This window comes from Ostrinia nubilalis, chromosome 3 (genome assembly GCF_963855985.1).
Source record: "Ostrinia nubilalis chromosome 3, ilOstNubi1.1, whole genome shotgun sequence".
Taxonomy (NCBI): domain Eukaryota; kingdom Metazoa; phylum Arthropoda; class Insecta; order Lepidoptera; family Crambidae; genus Ostrinia; species Ostrinia nubilalis.
In genome coordinates this window covers 8,548,790-8,566,537 of record NC_087090.1, presented here as the reverse complement: position 1 = coordinate 8,566,537, position 17,748 = coordinate 8,548,790, and the positions used below count along the sequence as shown (strand labels likewise).

At 37.6% G+C, this 17,748-nt stretch overlaps 2 protein-coding genes across 3 annotated transcripts; both read right to left on the bottom strand.

Annotated features, from left to right (window-relative positions):
* Positions 1-742: 742 nt before the first annotated feature.
* On the bottom strand, positions 743-1,642 carry LOC135088157 (neural retina-specific leucine zipper protein-like). The gene has a single exon (XM_063983044.1). It carries the CDS (start codon positions 1,640-1,642, stop codon positions 743-745), a length of 900 nt encoding a protein of 299 aa, XP_063839114.1.
* Positions 1,643-9,865: 8,223 nt separating this feature from the next.
* Positions 9,866-17,740, bottom strand: LOC135087824 (diacylglycerol O-acyltransferase 1). 2 transcript variants are annotated; one of them, XM_063982625.1, is made up of 11 exons: positions 17,452-17,740; positions 16,905-17,033; positions 16,660-16,757; positions 16,331-16,383; positions 16,147-16,255; positions 15,917-16,066; positions 15,673-15,699; positions 13,107-13,248; positions 12,612-12,777; positions 11,935-12,207; positions 9,866-11,546 (listed from the first exon to the last, which is right to left on the bottom strand). In XM_063982625.1, the coding sequence occupies exons 1-11, from the start codon at positions 17,565-17,567 to the stop codon at positions 11,334-11,336; spliced, it is 1,476 nt and encodes a 491-aa protein (XP_063838695.1). In that variant the 5' UTR covers positions 17,568-17,740; the 3' UTR covers positions 9,866-11,333. The 2 variants fall into 2 exon arrangements, with proteins under 2 accessions (XP_063838695.1, XP_063838696.1); XM_063982626.1 differs by lacking the exon at positions 15,673-15,699.
* Between the last annotated feature and the right edge of the window lie 8 nt (positions 17,741-17,748).

The window sequence follows — 17,748 nt, the reverse complement described above, 5'->3', positions numbered from 1 at the left end:
AATTCTTTAACTTTTAATAGGTAAGTATTGAATCGATTTATCGCATGTTACCTAAATAATATTATGTAAAAATATCTCAAGTTAAATGAAATCTGTAATCATCAGCTGTATAAACCACAGTTTAAAAGCCTTTAAATAAGTATACCTAAATATACTAGCTTTAAACATCTCCAGTCATTAATTCATCTAACGCTGAGATATGGGGAATACTCGTAAGTAGGTAATTAAACTTTTATTAAGTTTATTAAACTAGTGATAAAATAAATACCTACCTAATTATGTCGTAGTTTTTTAACAGTTTTGAAGACGAAATAAGTAGAAAAATAAAAGAATATTTTCAGTAAATATTTTATTAGGAAAACACAAATCCTCCTATAGATATTTTTGTTTTTTAAATGTATCTATTTACAATTATTAGATTAATCAGTTGTTTGAGTCATAGTATCAACTTATGTATAATTTTAATAGTACACATTATACTTTAACGAAGCTATGCATATGCATAAATTTACGACACAACCATACATTTAACACGGTGTTTCAGTAGCCTTCCCGACGGAATTCACGGCTAAATTGTTCCACCATAATGATAAAGAAAACTATAAACTGGAACCGATGATAATTAAATTTCAAACTTAACAAAAGCACGAGAGTCGTGTCGCGCGCGCCTTCAGTATCGCTGCCAGGCGCAGGCGGAGGAGGCTGCGGCGGAGGCGCCGGCGCGCGGCGCCGCGCCCTGCCGTCACAGCTCCGAGAAGAACTCGGGCGACGAGTGCGGCGTGGGCGGCGCGTGCTGCGGCACGGCGTGCTCGCGCCCCACCAGCGCCAGCCGCTGCTTCAGCACGTCGCGCTCGTGCGTCACGCGCGCCACCTGCAACTGCAGCACGTGCAGCTCGTCCTGCAGCGAGCGGTTGGTCAGCTCCAGCTCCTGGCGCTGCTGCAGCCGCTTGCTGCGGCAGTTCTGCGCGTAGCCGCGGTTCTTCAGCGTGCGCCGCTTCTGCTTCAGCCGCGTCACGTCCTCGCGCGGGAAGCCGTGCAGCCGCTTGTTCAGTTCACGCACACTCAGAGTCATTAGGAGGTCGTCGCTGATGAGGTCGTCGCCGCACGACGAGCCGGGGTAGGACTGGTGCTGGCCGGTGCGCGGCGACACGGCCGAGCAGGAGCTGGCGGGCCGCAGCGCCACCTGCTGCATGTGGTGGTCCTGCTCGCGCCACTCGCGGCGCTCCCAGTCCTCGAAGTTGCCGCAGGGCACGGTGCGCATGTCGAGCGGCTCCCGCATGTGCGGCAGCCACAGCACGTCGTCCACGAGCGCGGCGCGGCACGGGCTGCGGCCCACGGGCGCGGGCGGCGTCTCGGGCGGCGTGCTGGGGTCCACGGCGATGGCCACGTGCGGCTGCGGGTAGGGCCCCGCGTCGGGCCAGGGGCGGCAGGCGCGCGCGCAGGCCGGCGGGGTCTCCATGAGCTCGTGCCAGCCGCTGCGCAGCGGCTCGCGCTTGACGAGGTGGTGGTCCTCTAGATGGTCGAGCTCGAAGTTCTGCACATACTCGTCGGCGAGCTGGTCGCCGTCGGCCTCGCGCTGCGGCGGCGGGACGGTCTGCATGGCGCTCGCCTGGGAGCAGTCGACGAGCGCGTGCTCCACCATGGGGCCGTGCGGGGCGCGCGCCGGCCGGACTCGGACTGCCGCGGCGGCACAGGGCGGCGCGAGACTCCGCCCTCCGGTCCAATGACGTCGCGAGACGCGCGCATTCTATACGTACTTTCAGTCTTTTGTTTCTGAGAACATAAGTTCTCAACTACACAACACGCAATACTATAAATACAAAAACATGGCACACAATTTTGTACACGGTTACTTATCTTCACACATTTTGAAAACTAAACACTTTTGCTAAACTATTTGATGCTACATGTGTGCTTACACTACAAAAGTACCACAATGACCATGAAAAAAATTTACTTAGGTTTAGAACATAAACCCGACCAACCACGTAAAATACACCGCAACATTATTGCTACGAAATTCGTAGTCGACTACGACGTCTACAAAACTACAGAGGCTTCGAGCTACGAATATCTTCCATGTTAATTATGTTTTTTTCACCCGACTGCGCCAGAAGGAGTTATGTTTTTTCTTGTTATCTGATAATCGTGAGTTTTGAATGTTTTTTTGTGAAAATTGTACGGTTCACTCACATTCCTAAATACAGAAATGACATTGCAAAAAATAATAAAGTATAATGCAATTTCTCATTAAACATAGTGGTTTCTAAATGTAATCTTAATAATATTATAAACTCCTGCCACATCAAAATTGCAACCCTTACAATTTACGAATGCTCGTTAGTTATATTTGCGCGGTTATTCGGCAGGCAGCCGAACAACGGGCAGCGCGAACAAAGTGATTTCACGCGTGCCCGCACAGCAAGGGTTGATCAGCAGAGCTTAATCACCGCCACTTTAAACATGGGCCTTATTACGCGCGTTTAATTGAATCGACGCTCGGTACAGCCAACAATAAATAATAGAGATACTGTTATTATAAACCCGTCAATATTTTAACTTTGTTCGAGCTCTTTGCTAATTAAGTACGATTTAGTGAGAGGTGCCCATGGTTTATCTTTATTGTTTAATGTTATTTCATTATCTAAGTAATAATATGGTTTGAAATTATGGCATGAGAGTGAATCGTAAATCCAATATTTTATTAACGAAAGTGAAAACTCTTTACAGCTTGATTTTCGTGAAAATATCCAGTTTCATGAAATACTCGATTATAATAAACTGAGAGGCTGCAACGTAGTACCGTCAATAGGCATTGAATCTAACAAATTGCAATAAATAAGATCAGGGTAATTTACTTAATACCGATATTTCAGGAAGCAACCAGCAACTCCAAGATCAAATTCCTTCAGAAATAAATTCCCGTGAAAACATTGGCATGTAAGAGATAGGGTTGCGGCTCGCGCGCAGCGGCCCGTGGGCTGACGCAGCCGCCGCTGTTTGCGCGCCACGGTCAACATTGTTAGCGCGTCCTCCCCGCTGCCCGGGTAATACAGCCAGTTCATTTCTGGTTATTTTATTTTAAAATTGGAAAAGGTCATCATCATCATTTCAGCCATAGGACGTCCACTGCTGAACATAGGCCTCTCCCAATGCTTTCCACGTTGGTCGATTGGTTAGCGGCCTGCGTCCAGCAGGTGCATTGGAAAGCAGCGCATAAAATTGGAAAAGGTATCGTCATTTTAATGATACGATCAGAAAAGATTGGTATTTTAATTTCAGATAATGTGTTTTATTTATTTCAATAATTTTAAGCTTTAAATGCAAGATTTATGTGGGGAAAATCGCATAAATCACTGGTTCGGCTTTCAGAATCTTTACGGTGCCTGATCAGGCCCTAACAACTACTTACTTACTCATGGAAAATTAGATAACCTTTATTAATTTTTAGTCTCATAAAAACCTATTCACTAGAACTGAAGATAAAATAAACTGATGCTGTGAAACTAATTTAGATGAGTTGGCTTTTCTGCGTGGGCTGTATTCGGGCACCGAAATGATATTACATGATTAAACCCCCGACACGTTACTCGCTGTTTGACCTGGCTTATTAATTGCTCTCTTTCACTGAAAGTAAATCAATTATAACTCACCAGATCACAAGCAATGAAGTAGCGGGTTAAGGGTTGCACCTTGTTATAATAACATTATCTATTGTACAAAACTAAGTAGACCTTATGATTAAACTATCTGTAAACATTATATAAAACATTCTTACATAAGTACCTACTTAAGGTAGGTATGTAGGTAAGAATGTTTTATATAGATATAATGTTAATTAAGATAGGTAAGTATACCCACAATTTTTGCGTTATCAAATCCAACATCGGACATTAAGTAGACTTTTTAGACATTCCTGTTTAAATAGGAGAGAAACTATGGCAAACTAACAATTTAACTAAGCGGTAAGTAACTAAGTATAAGCAAACATCTGAATCTTGGAAACAAGAGAACTTAGCTTGTATCCCGCGGATAACGGGTGGGTGGTATTACCTATAAGTTAAAGGAGCGCCGAGTGCGAGCGCGAGCGCTGGTGTACCGGGCACGTTCGCGGCAGCTCATCATCAAATATAAGTAGTTAGATAACTATTTCATACGCCACTAACAAACAATAATTTAGCTGTAATTACGATAACTTATTAAAAAACCATCTGAACCTTAAAACAAAAGAGCGGAGCGTCTATCCCGCGGGGGTGAAAGGCGCGCCGAGTGCGAGCGCTGGTGTACCGGGCACGTTCGCAGTAGCTATCGGGAGCTCTTCATCAATTGATCGCACCACCCTCGCTCGGCGGCCGACGATCCCGCTTCACGGCGTGCGAATTTACATTCTATTATCTAACAACCAGTTACCTATGGTTCTGTTCTAGAATCCGAGTATTAATTTAATAACACTTCTAGATTTTTGTCGTCGGATTTCTAATTTTCTAGTACTAACTGTAGCGCGATTGCCCTAGTTTGCTCAAGCGTTTAGCGTAAGGTAAACGGACATCATGGGGATTTCATTACAGGATGCAGTGGTTATTAGTTCTAGCTAGAATAGACTTAAAAATACAAAGCAAACAGTCTGTTTTAATTAGATAAAGTAGATACTTTAAAACAAATAGGTAAATAATTTAGGAAGTTCAGTTCTAGGTATGTACGTCGCTCAGTCCTACAGGTAAGTATGTCGTTTATTATAAAGGTAGAGGTAAAACTATTAGGAATGGAAGGTCGTGTCGTGGTAGTTCTTTGGAATAAGACATTATTATAGATCGACTTTAGCCTACGCTAATCGCCACTAACCGATAATTACGTTCAGATCGGCCTTCGGAGCGATCAGATAACCGGTCGCCGGCCTCTGCATTACGCATGCCGAGTCAGAGGTTGCACTATGCGATGAGCGGTTGATGATAATACTATTTCACTTGCCACTACACGTGCTAAGAAACATTTCTTTAAAGATGTATGGAAATAGGCGGCAGGTATAAAAATTAAATATACTTTAAAGTATTTTTGTAAAAAAAAAAAAAGTATTCCGATATATCCAATCTCGTAATATATTATGTACTATCTATCAACCGCAAGAATAAACTTAAATAAATAATTAAAACGGGCAGGATAAACGAAGTGTTAAGAGCGTTTACGTCTAGCGTGGCATGTCAAGTTTAGGTAATTTCGATGCTAGTTTTATTCACACTAAAATAATTATGACTGTGTGCGTGTTCTCACGCTCTATAGTCAAACCAAAATACTTTGATCCACCATCGTAAAAGTGTGCCAGGCTGTCAAGTGACAGCTCAAGGAAACTATAAAATCTTCAAATCTTCCAACACCGACTCCAAATTATAAATAATGGTATACATTAGTCCTAATCAATAATAAATACGTAAATTCTTTATCAAATAGTAAATTATCAAAGGTTTTTTACTATTTTGAGAATATTTTATACAGCCTATGTTCAGCAGAAAAAAATTTGAATTTTAATGGTGAGAGATTTTTTCAAATCGGTTCTATTCAAAACAAACTTTTCCTGTTTACTATTCTTTTTTTATCCGGAAAATGCATAACATTTCATACCCACCAGCTGCGGGGGCAGCTGGTGGGTTATGTGGGGTTCTTCCTACCAGAAGGTGGGTAGCCCCTACACCCACTAAAAACCTGACTGTTTCTGCCATGATCCATATGAGTGATATGAGGGAACGCGGGACTTCACCATTGGCTGTTGCCTGTAGCATTCGTCCTTAGCCGCCACCAGACACCTCCATGTCTAGCGACCGAGGCCTGTTAGGAAGGGACAGTTGGAGACCATAAGCTATCCTCTTGCGCCCAGGGTGTCGGCGGCGGATAACCGGAGTGTCGGCTGAGGCCTCTCGCTCCCCCTTTCCACTGCTTCTTTCTGTGAAAGAACACTTTCACAGAAAGTAAGCACACTATACCATAAGATTATTTGTCTCATCATATATTTTATACTAATGTAGATATTGTTTCCGAAAGCGAGCGGGTTCATTCCGTACCTGTATGCTTCATGCGTTCTCTAGCAAAAGCTGAAAATCAGTGTTCTGCCCTTTTGAGGGTAGTGTTTATACTGAGCTCTTTGCTTTTTGCATCGCTGCGGCACACATCACTCTGACGCAGGGAACTATTTGAAACGCTAGTCATCTTTATCTTATGTTGTTTTGTCACTTTTGTTATGTTGCAACTGTTGAAATTATTACTAACCTGTGTAACAAAATACCAGTGGTGTCACCTAGTGTGTTTCTTGACTAACTAACTTTATTTCGATATTGAATTGAATTTCAATAGCAACTATACATAATGTGTGTGTTAAAAGCATTAAAAAAAGTGTGTTACAACAAATAAACAATTTATCTATCTATCTCACGCCTCTTCCCGATTGGTAGGGAGAGGTCATTTCCAACCGCCGCTCGTTCGCTTAGGCTGGGCACTGTTGGAGCGTGTCAGTCTGCTGCGGTGACTCACGTGCCAAGACTGCAGTGTTAACTGACAACCATCTACAGGCTCTCGGCCTATACGGTGGAGGAATGGCCCGAAGCACCCATGGCCCGGTAGAACCTGGGTCGCCCTTTGTGTGAGGCGATCATGCCGTCGCACCCACTCCTCTAATACAGGCAGAACTGCCTCTATGGTGCGACGTAAAATTTGGCTGACGGCCAGACGTACCCTTCAGCACTCTAGGGCCTAGATCCTCAAGCCTCTACCTTTTGGTTTCCACCTCTCGTGGTGCACGTACACGTACATTTCCCCTTGGGACCTATGGTCACCTCGCAACTGGCGTCTATTCTCGGTTGTCGACACTAGCTTTGTCGCCACTGAGGATAAATGGCATAAATAATATCGATTGTCACCAGTGGTGACACATACTTTCCCAGTTGTAGCTACAGGCTTTCTCACAACTTATGACAAATTAGAAAAATACATCCCAATTATGCCTAGTGGGGACGTACACAAATATTGACGCAAATGTAGTAGTGCATGACATACGTAAAGTAAAAGTCAAGTAAGACCAGATGAATACAAATATTATTAATTTTATTAATAATTCGTACGCGTGGACCTCGTTTTACTCCTTAGTTCGTAAAATCTGTTGTTTGATATCATGTTGATAGATGGCGTTTCACGGCTTCCCCCGCATGAATATTTACGAACGTCAAAAACAGTAGTTTGTCCAGCGCTGTAGATTTTAACCAATGACGATAGATTGCGCTTTTTAGACACGTCTTATTTATTTATTGAAATTTATTTGTCACATAGGTATCGTCATAAATTATAGCCTATAATTATGTTAATCTGGTTTATAAACAATAATACTGTAAAGTTTCAACAAAATCCGTTCAGTAGTTTTTGAGTGAAAGAGTAACAAACATCCAGACATCCAAACTTTCGCATTTATAATATTAGTAGGATTGCTATACGTCGCCACTAATGACAATATTTTTTTTCCATTTATCCTCAGTAGGGACATAGTCAGTTTTCACAACCGGGAATAGACGAACTGCGGATACTATGCGGTATCCACGAATTACACGTGATATCATGCGTTGCGCTTTTTTGAACAGTAGGATGCTCCACGACTACACAGCACTGTGCAATACTCGAGCCCCATATAGGACCATATAACGCGCGACGCAAAAGTATAGTCAGCGACTCAGTGCAGCCGGGCCTCCGAGATTAGGCATCAACCGGCTTAGTGCGCCGGCGGTAGCCAAAAGCTTAGGGGTGAGACGATTCAAGTGGCCGTCAAATGACCACTGTCCAACTAACTACAATCCGAGGTACCTACCGCAAAGATTTTCCGACTGTAATTAGTTGTGTATGTTCCCCCTACAACTAGGTGGGACCCTGCTGGCAGAGCATTCCTATTAACTATTCTGTAACTACCTATTTATGCAAATAAATTATTAGTATTATTCCTCTTTATAATATTAGTAGGTATACATCCATAACTTGCTGTTCCAAATTTTCGTCATTCGTTTTCGTTTCATCGCTAAAAATATCTTAATTTTATTTTTCATTACGTCTGAAATAGAATTTGTAGTAAAAATAGACTGTAATGAAAAATAACAATAAACTATTTTAATTACCACGTGATCGCAAAATCTACCACCAAGATTTTGTGGATACACTATAAAAGTCCAGCTACCTGTCAAAGATCAACGTACGCGTGACTAGGGTTTCTGCTCGAGCTTTCTCGAACTCGAGAAAACTCGAGAAATTTGGCTTCATTCGAGACGAGAAAAAAATTACCGGAGCTCGAGAATTCTCGAGTTTCGATTTTGAAGCTCTTATATTCTTGAAAGCCTATTTTCTTATACAAAAGTAAGTTTTAAATTATTTAATAGGTCAACGTTGCTTTAAGACTGGCCTAGTCTTTCCTTTTTTAACTGATTTGATTTGCAAGTAATGATCTCAATCGTAACTAAGTAATAATAATGTTCACCAACGAGTATGATATATTTATTATGTATGTTTAACTCTGACTGATTTAAAGACTGAAAAACTTGTTAACTAGACAGTTACCTTACCTAACAGACGTTAGGTTAGGTACTCGTGCCTCCTCGTAAAGTTTATTCAAGTCGTTATCTGTAAGAAATTTAAAAATTTATTAAAAAGTTTTTTCGTTCATAAAAAAAAACTATTTATCGTAATTTTGCTATTTGGACTTGTGTTCTTTAGAAAACAAGTGATTCAATTGTAGCTCCAGATTTTTATTGTTATTTATCCTTAAAGTACACGATGACTTTTGTTATGATTATTAGTATATATTAATTATGAAAGATTTATTTTTTGTTTCTTTCCTCACCAAAATAAGTGGTACTAAATTCTAATATTGATTGTTGTGCATAAAATTAGGTATATTAGATTAAAAAAACCTGTGTTTTCAACCGATTTCAGCAGTTTTCATTAAAAGACTCGAGACCCGAGAAAACTCGAGACTTTGGCCTCGAGAATTCTCGAAACTCGAGAAAAAAAATAAGTCGAGAAATCAGAAACCCTACGCGTGACACATGTCAGCAGAGCACCGAGCCACCGAGCGACGTGACCTCACTCTGGAACGCCTCGAGGCGGACTGAATTTGAACGATTCGTGCGCGGCGTTTTATAGTACTTTTCAAATACTCATAGAAAAAAAATTACAATGAATTATTTTAAATTTCAAAGTAAATATTTTAGATAAGATATTCTTCTATTATATTAAGCTATTTTTGTGTTGAATAAAGGAAGAATATTGGTGAAAAAATCACTTTGATTTTTGGGTATTTCACGTTCTTTTAATTTGTGATTTCTAATTGTAAAATGCTTAAATCTAAAAAAATTCTCAGATAACTATTTGCCCAAGAATCTATGCTATAGGATATAAATGTTTGTTTAATCGTTTTCACAGTATTTTTATAAAAATTTCAGCTTGTAAACTGACGCTAAAGTGGAAATTTACAAAACCTGTGTGGACTTATCTTGATAGAATTCTTAAATGCTAAACTAATCGCAATATTTTCTCAATTAACTATTTAGACGACGAAATTGCCTAACTATTTATGCCTATAACATATTTGTAGTATTACTGGTTAATGATTGTAACGAGTTGAAAAAGTACTGTTTTTGCGCCAAACGGCGTAAACGCTCTTAACACGGCACATGATCGCTGTGTGTAAAAAGGTTTAATTAGCTCCAACTTCAATTCGTACATATTATTTAAAATGTGACTGTATTACCATTTTTACATTATTGAAACACACTAAGAAAGTTTTTCATAGATTATCCTATTATAACATCATACATTATTATGAATATAGACGACGCTACTGCAATGAAACAAAAATTAAATAAATATTTTTATTAAAAGTTCATTCAAACATTAATATAATGAAAACAAATTACAGCTACTTTTTGCATAGCCAATATATTTTATTTCTATAAGTTAACATTTCTAACAAGATTGTATAAAAGTACAAAAAATAAATACATCAAAATGGCAACATTTTTCTACATAATTCTATCAAAAATTCATATTAATTAAATAACTATATATTATAATTTGGTATGTGAACAATTCATAAAAAATCCTTGTATATTATAAATAATTATAATAATACTATATTATGTATGTACATTCTGATTTATTTAACCGACAAAATAGTAGTTCATAGTCGAAGGAACATAAAAATGCATTTTCGGAATAGAAACGTGGAAAACAGTCAGTCTTTTCCAAAATGTAAAAAATATACATATTATCAAAACCACTATTAATTATTGCATATAAATTATTAATTATTATTATTAATATTGATCAAGCACCCAACACCTAACCCCAACATATAAAACAGCTAATACCCAGATATTTATTATAATATTAATGTCTTGATGTATTCTAATGTCTATTGTAACAAATTTTTTGGTACAATTATTTCTCTTTGACCCTGTATTAGTATTTATCTAACCCCTGTACAATAATAATCTTCAGCATCTGAGTATTAGTAATGAACAAATTGTATATTTTTTCATACATAATTCAATTCATCTTAGAAATCTAATTTCTGATATTATGATGGCAAGCACTTTCTCTTATCTTTCAAATATACACGTATCTTCTTTGTACATTGCTTAAATCTGTATAATTTCGAGACACTACATATAAAAAGTATTCTTATTAGTAGAAATAGCCTTATTTTGATTGCAATTTTTGCAGAAAGTCTCCCGCAAATAACTTTGCAATTATTTGCGAAAAACAACTTTCTCTCTCTCTAAATATACACTATATGTGATTGACTATACTATACATGATTTGCAATCTTTTGCTGTACCTTAATAAATAAATACCTTTGTACAGTCGACAGCACAGAGAAAATCAATCTAAAAACTGATCTTAAATAGTTGTAATTAGGTGTCTTTTTGTAACGGAAATGTATTTTTATGTGCAGTCGACTGTATATTGCACGCGGTGTCCAGACGCGATAGAAAAGTATTCTTACATGTAAGAAATAGAGTTGTGTTTCTATTACAGCGAGCTATTGAATCGGCTTAAAGTGTTCGCGAGCGTAGTGATGGTAGGACATCATAATGACCAACGACAGACCGAAGATCAGAGACCCACGTTTCGAGATGAAATACGAAAAGTGTTCTTACGTGTAAGGAATAGAGTTGTTTTTTGATTGATTGATAATGGCTCGCTAGCCAGCCGCTGCCGGCGAGGATCAGCAAGACCCATGTTTCGAGTTGAATAGAAAAGTATTCTTACATGTAAAGTAATAGAGTTGTGTTTTGATTGCAGTTTAGTTCTTATTGTATGGGTTTGAAGTGTTCCAGAGCGTAGTCATGGTAGTACATCATGATAGCCAGTGGCTGGCCGAGGATGAGGGAAGCCCACACCATCATGTTACCATAGCGAGGGCCGAACTTCAGCTCTGCGAAGCGCGATATCACGGCTAGGGGAGGCTGCACCATCATCCCAAGGAACGCCCAGATTCGGAACATTTGAAGAGGCACGCTCACCTGGAAATAGAAAGACTTTGTTTAGAAACAGTCTATATTAGATAGTACACAACTATCAATCAATAGCTTATATTGCCGAAAACTGCACAACATCAGTAGGCCAAACGAAAGAACAATAAGCAATAAAATTTGCAATACAACACATTGTGGTCAGACATTCTGTCGAATGTAACTTCGTAAAAACATGGACTCACCAAGTACTCATGGAAGAAAACCGATATGAAGAACACGCAGCTTGCCCATCAAGTTTAGGACCTCAGGTAGAAACAACAAATTATACTGACCAGTTTATTATGAAAGAAAGCTGATATTGAAGAACACGACGATACAGGATGCCACCTTGCTATAGGAACGAATGGAAACTCAGGTAGAAAGAACAAAAACTCACCAAATACTCATGAAAGAAAGCCGATATGAAGAACACGACAGCACTGGCCGCCACCTTGCTATACCCCATCTCCGTGATGGGGATGTACACGTGGCGCACGGCCCACACGTGCACGGGCATGTTCCACGTGCTCCAGAACACGGAGATGTTGTTCGCGTTCCACCAGTCGCCGTAGAACTTGCGGTCGGCGAAGTGAAGGAGCTCGCCCATCAGGTTTAGGAACGAATGGAAGCTTAGGTAGAAGAAGCACAGCCAGATTAAGTGGTTCGGCACCTGGGAATTGGATAGATGACAGTATTAAATAACGAATAATTTGAAGACAATATTTTCCTAAACCAATTTTAGTCCAGAAATGTCATTGGTATTCAATTGACTGTAAATACGATTTTTAGTATGAAATCGAGTCAATGAATTTGGTAAAAAAATATGTCATAGGTTATCTTTACCACATAAATCTATGAGAGTATGACGTTTTAACAGCTAAGTTTGTTTTGCGTTAGTGTCAGACGTTCGAATGCAGTTTGATTCAGCACATTACCATGGCCACTATTGAAATTTGAAATACAGCTGTGAAAAGCTGTAGTAGTGTGTATTATAGAGTATTTATTATCCGTCCGTCTACGTTTTTTTAATAAAAGCTTGCCTATGGAAAATCCAATTCATAAAACAAAACTTACAGAAAGTTTGAGGAGTCTTTCAGTAATCTTGATCGGGTCCATTTGAGAGAATGGATCCACAGAATTGGTGACAGACGGTATCATCCATTGCTGGAACAGTGCTAGAACAAGGTTTATCCCGAACATAACTTCCAGCAGGCGTTTGACTAGGAACCTCTTCCTTATCCTGAAAAGATAAACGCATTTTATTGTGGCTGACGAAACCATAAAAAAAAAACAAATGTAAGACTGAGACAGAAATGCACAATATGTATAAGTATTCATATCGCTCATCTTGTATTTCAAAACACTTAAGCCCATTACCACATATCCTTGACCTTCAATTCCATTGTAGACAAAGAACAAGCTAATTGTCACATTTACGACACGACTCGCTAAGATATAATTTAAAGTCTTGGTTATATGGTCTGGGCCTAATGAGAATACAAATTCCTATGATACTTGTAATTACATCATGATTTGAGGCATAAGGGAACTTCATGCAGGATTACTAACCGTGTCGTGCGGGGGAAATTCAACTCATAACACAGGGTGGGGGCGAACAGAAAGTAGCACAGGTCTTTAAGGTGCAGGTTATCGGGGTACTTGACGAGACGAGCCGCTGCGATCGCGTCATTCTTGTCATCGTCGAAACTCTCTAAGCAAAAAATATATTTTAAAATAATTGCCAAAAAAAAATTAAGAAAACTTTGAAAGCCAAAATGTTTACAAAGCTTATAGGCACGTAAAGACATTTACGCCCGTATTCATAAACATTACTATGAGGTCTCACAGTGCGCGGGGACGCACAGGCGGCACAGGGTGACACACGGAGCAATCACAGTGCGCTATTCAACGCTGTGCGTTCGATTTGCTGCTTCACTTAAGCAAGCATCGTTTGTGAATACGGGTTAGGTAAAAATTAAAAAAAACATCCCAAACTGAAAATTTATCTACATACTTGAATGAAAAAAAATAAAACTGAATTAAATATAAAATATCTATAATCTTACAAATCCATATAAACTTTTTAGATTAGGTAAATAAACAAACTGCGAATCTAATCAAATGGAACATGAATTTATCTTTAGATTTGAATTTTGGACTCAGTCATAAAAGGTAGATGCATTTTCTTGTTGTAAAAGTCAGTTTCCATTGATGCGGGTAGCGAAAATCTAAGGAAACGATATTTTTGAGGAAAGATTAACACATAAGACAAAAGAAAAGATAGAAGAAAACACACAACACACCGACTACTCAATGCTTCTCATATACTTCGATGGTATATGCGAGTTTCCCTCACCACATACATACACCAAGGCAAAAGTAATAAATTAAAGCATGTGATAGCAACACTAATTAAATTATTGATTAGAATTTTGTTAAAAAGTACAGAAAGGCCATTGAACCACTTGATCGATTTCGACATTAAGCTCACAAGATAAGGCGACGATAACGAGTTCTTTTGGCCATGTGACATACATTTACCAGTACATTATTTCATTAGGTTTTCAATAGATAATGATGACTAATAATATTCCGTTGATGCATTATTCTTCCAAAAATATTAATTGGACTTGAAACCCGGCAATAAGTCATCAAACTTCGGAAAAGATACGGGAAACGTATCGCCAAGTATGCATTATATCAGAGACATGATTAACCTTTAACTATAGTCGTGAAAAAATAATCACACTCCCATGGACGTCGGGTCTCACAGACCCCTATCTAAAATTCTTCATAATTTCATATCTGAACCAATTTGAATTTATCAAAGAGTTGATATATATCTAATAACTATTAATAAAGGATCATGTAGTAAATGTAATCAATTTTTAATCATTATTTTATTATTTTTTGGCAAATTTAAAAAACATAGACATTTTTCAGTGTTAATGGACTTGGCATCACATATAGGCTCCTTAATTACAGTCGATTAATAATAAATCAAACTAATTTTTTTTTCCTTGCTAATTAATAACCGTGTAACATAAAAACATAAACAGAATTTCTGAAAGACGTAAAATAAAAATTTTGACAAGGGTTAAACTTACTAAAATTATAAACAGTGGCCTAGAACACTAAAGACAAATTATCTCTACAGGCATGTGTCATCTTTCTTTGAGAGCTTTGATAGGCAAAATATACACCATTCAGAATCGGAATCTGCAGCAATGGTACCTTCTAAGACATCTAAACTCATAAGAAGGATTGTCTACAAGTAAAACCTTACTTCTGGAATGTTACTTAGATAGTTGGGCTAATAATATAGCTGATGTACTCAGATACTTTCTACCATTACGTATTCTTAAACTAAAACAATTTACAACATATTATAATGATATACTATAAAAAAATTATAGTTGACAAGTCACATCCATACAAGTATGTTTGTATGGAAATTATAGTCATCGGGTCTCCCAGACCCCGATAAAATTTTGAATGGTTATTACTCACGTAATAAGTGCCGGAAGACGCGATTTTATGCTTCCTCGGTCCAAACACAGTTAAAACTGAAGCTACTGAGATGGTCGAGAGCAGCACGTGGCGGGAAGGTATTTAAACCGAAAAATTGAAAAGGGGGGTGGGCCTCTGAGACCCGACGTCCATAGTTAAAGGTTAAAAACTTACTAAAAAATTTCCTTCCTCCTATACTATAGCTACCTTCTCACTATCATAATATAAGATAGAGGTAAAAAAACTCATTTCTTTCTGTAAATAGGCTTAAAAAAGCACTTTTACACGGTGATTAAATGATGGCATGGATGGACTCTCAACACGACTGACGACCTTTGTACTGAACTTAGCCCTCTTTTCACATTAAAATTTATGAATCATAGCTAATGGCAGATACGTCCCTCGCTAATAATTACGTTTTCGAAAGTCATTTTGTATTTAGTCTAAGATTTTTTTATAAAAACTTATCAAGAGCTTAGATTATTAGAATAAATACTAAAATGTCGAAATCAATCTAGCAATCAATTGTGAAAAGCGCACAGAAATATTGGAGAACATTATTGTTTTAAAAGAAAGTTTAGAAACACAGCAAGATATTCTTTGGCCATCCTCACTCTCAACTTACGCTCTTGTTCAGGGTGCGTTAGTTTATCTGTAAATGATAACATTATCATCATACTATTACATGAAAAATATTTAAGGAATGGAAATATTTTTACAAGTCAAATTCTATTAATAACCGTGTTTTTATAAAAAATACAATAATATGGAAGACTACCCAAAACTTTTTCTTAAACTAAGTCAACTAACAAGCATATTCTTTTTACTTCTTCAATCTAGATCTAAGTATCATCTAGCTAGGCACTTACTCCAATTAGGTGCTGATAAGCTTTGCCTTCTCAGTTTATGCTTGGCCATTTTTCCCTTCATTCCATTTCTACACCAGTGATTTGTTTGTGTGTAGCTCCACAACTTAAGGAATAAAATCAAATAGATCATACACACTGTTGTTATTCCCACTGTAAACAAGGAAAAATATTAAACAACCAAACAATAACTTGCAACTTAATTTTAATATTATAATAATAAGCTGACTCACCAAAACTAAATTCTGGTCCTTTGAAATGCAACACAACCACAGGCAATATTATCACAAATAAAATATTTGATATTTGTAAACCAAGACCTAACTTTTCTGGTAAAATATCCTGAAAAATACAAAGTCAAATGATTATTTCTTCAAGTTTATTATGAATTAATAAAATTAGAACATAAATACTTACCACAGCTACAGCTTTTTCAATCAGCAGAGTAGTCACAGCTGGTACAACACTGACTGAAAATGTTCAAATTGTTTTTATTTTTTAAATGGTTTAATATGTTGAATTGATTCCATTAATATATCCAATTTTCCATACATCCCTTTCAATATTGCTCAGACACATGAAATAAACCTCAAAGGAATATTCCTATCAGATTTAGAAGTACTGGTTTGCAATGTTTAAAAATATTTAAATAGGATCAGTAATTTATGATAGACTACTTATTTATGTGACATACATCTTCATCTCATATAGGAACTAAATAATAATATGTATAATCTCATACTAACATATTAAAAGAATGACTGATGGGAACTGGTAATTATTGCCTTCATTATACCCTGTAAGCACAATGATCCATTCAATAGGATTAACTCGAATTCCATACCTGCAATCAAAAATTCTTTGTTATACTTTGTTATAGGTACCTTGTTCCTAATCTAAAAACAGAGTAAAATAGTTGTGATTGTCTAACAATAAATTATTTAAGGCAATAAACAATTGTATATAATTTAGAGACTTAGGTCATACTTACTTGAGAATGTTCTCTAAAAACAGACGAACACCACCAATAGTTAGCATCAGAAAGCCCCAATTCACTAAGCCAGTGAAGTTTGTGAACTCAGAACTCCATGAAAACAAGGAATCTCTTGGTTTGTGGCATCTAGAAAATAATATTATTTCTTGTCAGTTTCTCTGCCAGCAAAGACCAAAAAATGAAGTAATTAAATAATATATCATTCTAAAGCTCCGGAAATTCATATTAATTTATTTAAAATGCTTCTCTATGTCGGGTAAATGCAAGTTGTAAAAGTTGATTCAAGGGCTTGTTATTCTTTTTGGAACTACAAAACAAACAATGCCATAGAACATTAATTTCGCACAAGTTTTTCAATAGACCAGCACAATATTTTTGGTCGTGGTCATCGGATTGGAGATAAAACTAATAAAACTACCTACCTACTTCAAATAATCAACTTGGCTACCAGTCTCTCTTAAGTTTTGTACAAATGATCACAATAAAAACGTAGAAAAAATAAGTATTAAAGGTAAAGCACCTATTTAAAGAGATTTCAACTTACGGTTTATCAAATTGAAGTCTACGAGCCTTGTTTTCTTTTTCAGTGATTTCCTCGGCTTTAGTTACACTTTGCGCCCTTCTATACCTAAGAGCTTTTTCCTCTGCTTCGGTAGTCATATTGTTGATTTATTTTTTGTATAAAACTGGCACTAATTAGATTTGTTAAACTTAAAACTTTAAAGTTAATAATTTAACCTTGACTTGCTTTTACCTTCATCTTCTTTTCAAAAAGACTGACTGACAGGTGGATGGACGAGACATCTGACAACACAAGTGACATTGACACTGACAACAGACG

Excerpts from the sequence above, each read along its gene's own strand:
- LOC135088157 (XM_063983044.1), bottom strand. The coding sequence starts at position 1,642 with ATGGTGGAGCACGCGCTCGTCGACTGCTCCCAGGCGAGCGCCATGCAG.
- LOC135087824 (XM_063982625.1), bottom strand. The coding sequence starts at position 17,567 with ATGACTACCGAAGCAGAGGAAAAAGCTCTTAGGTATAGAAGGGCGCAA. Across the intron at positions 15,700-15,916 it reads CTTATCAGCACCTAATTGGA|ATAAACTAACGCACCCTGAA; the intron begins GTAAGTGCCTAG and ends TATCATTTACAG. Across the intron at positions 13,249-15,672 it reads AACGCACCCTGAACAAGAGC|AGAGTTTCGACGATGACAAG; the intron begins GTAAGTTGAGAG and ends TTTTTTGCTTAG.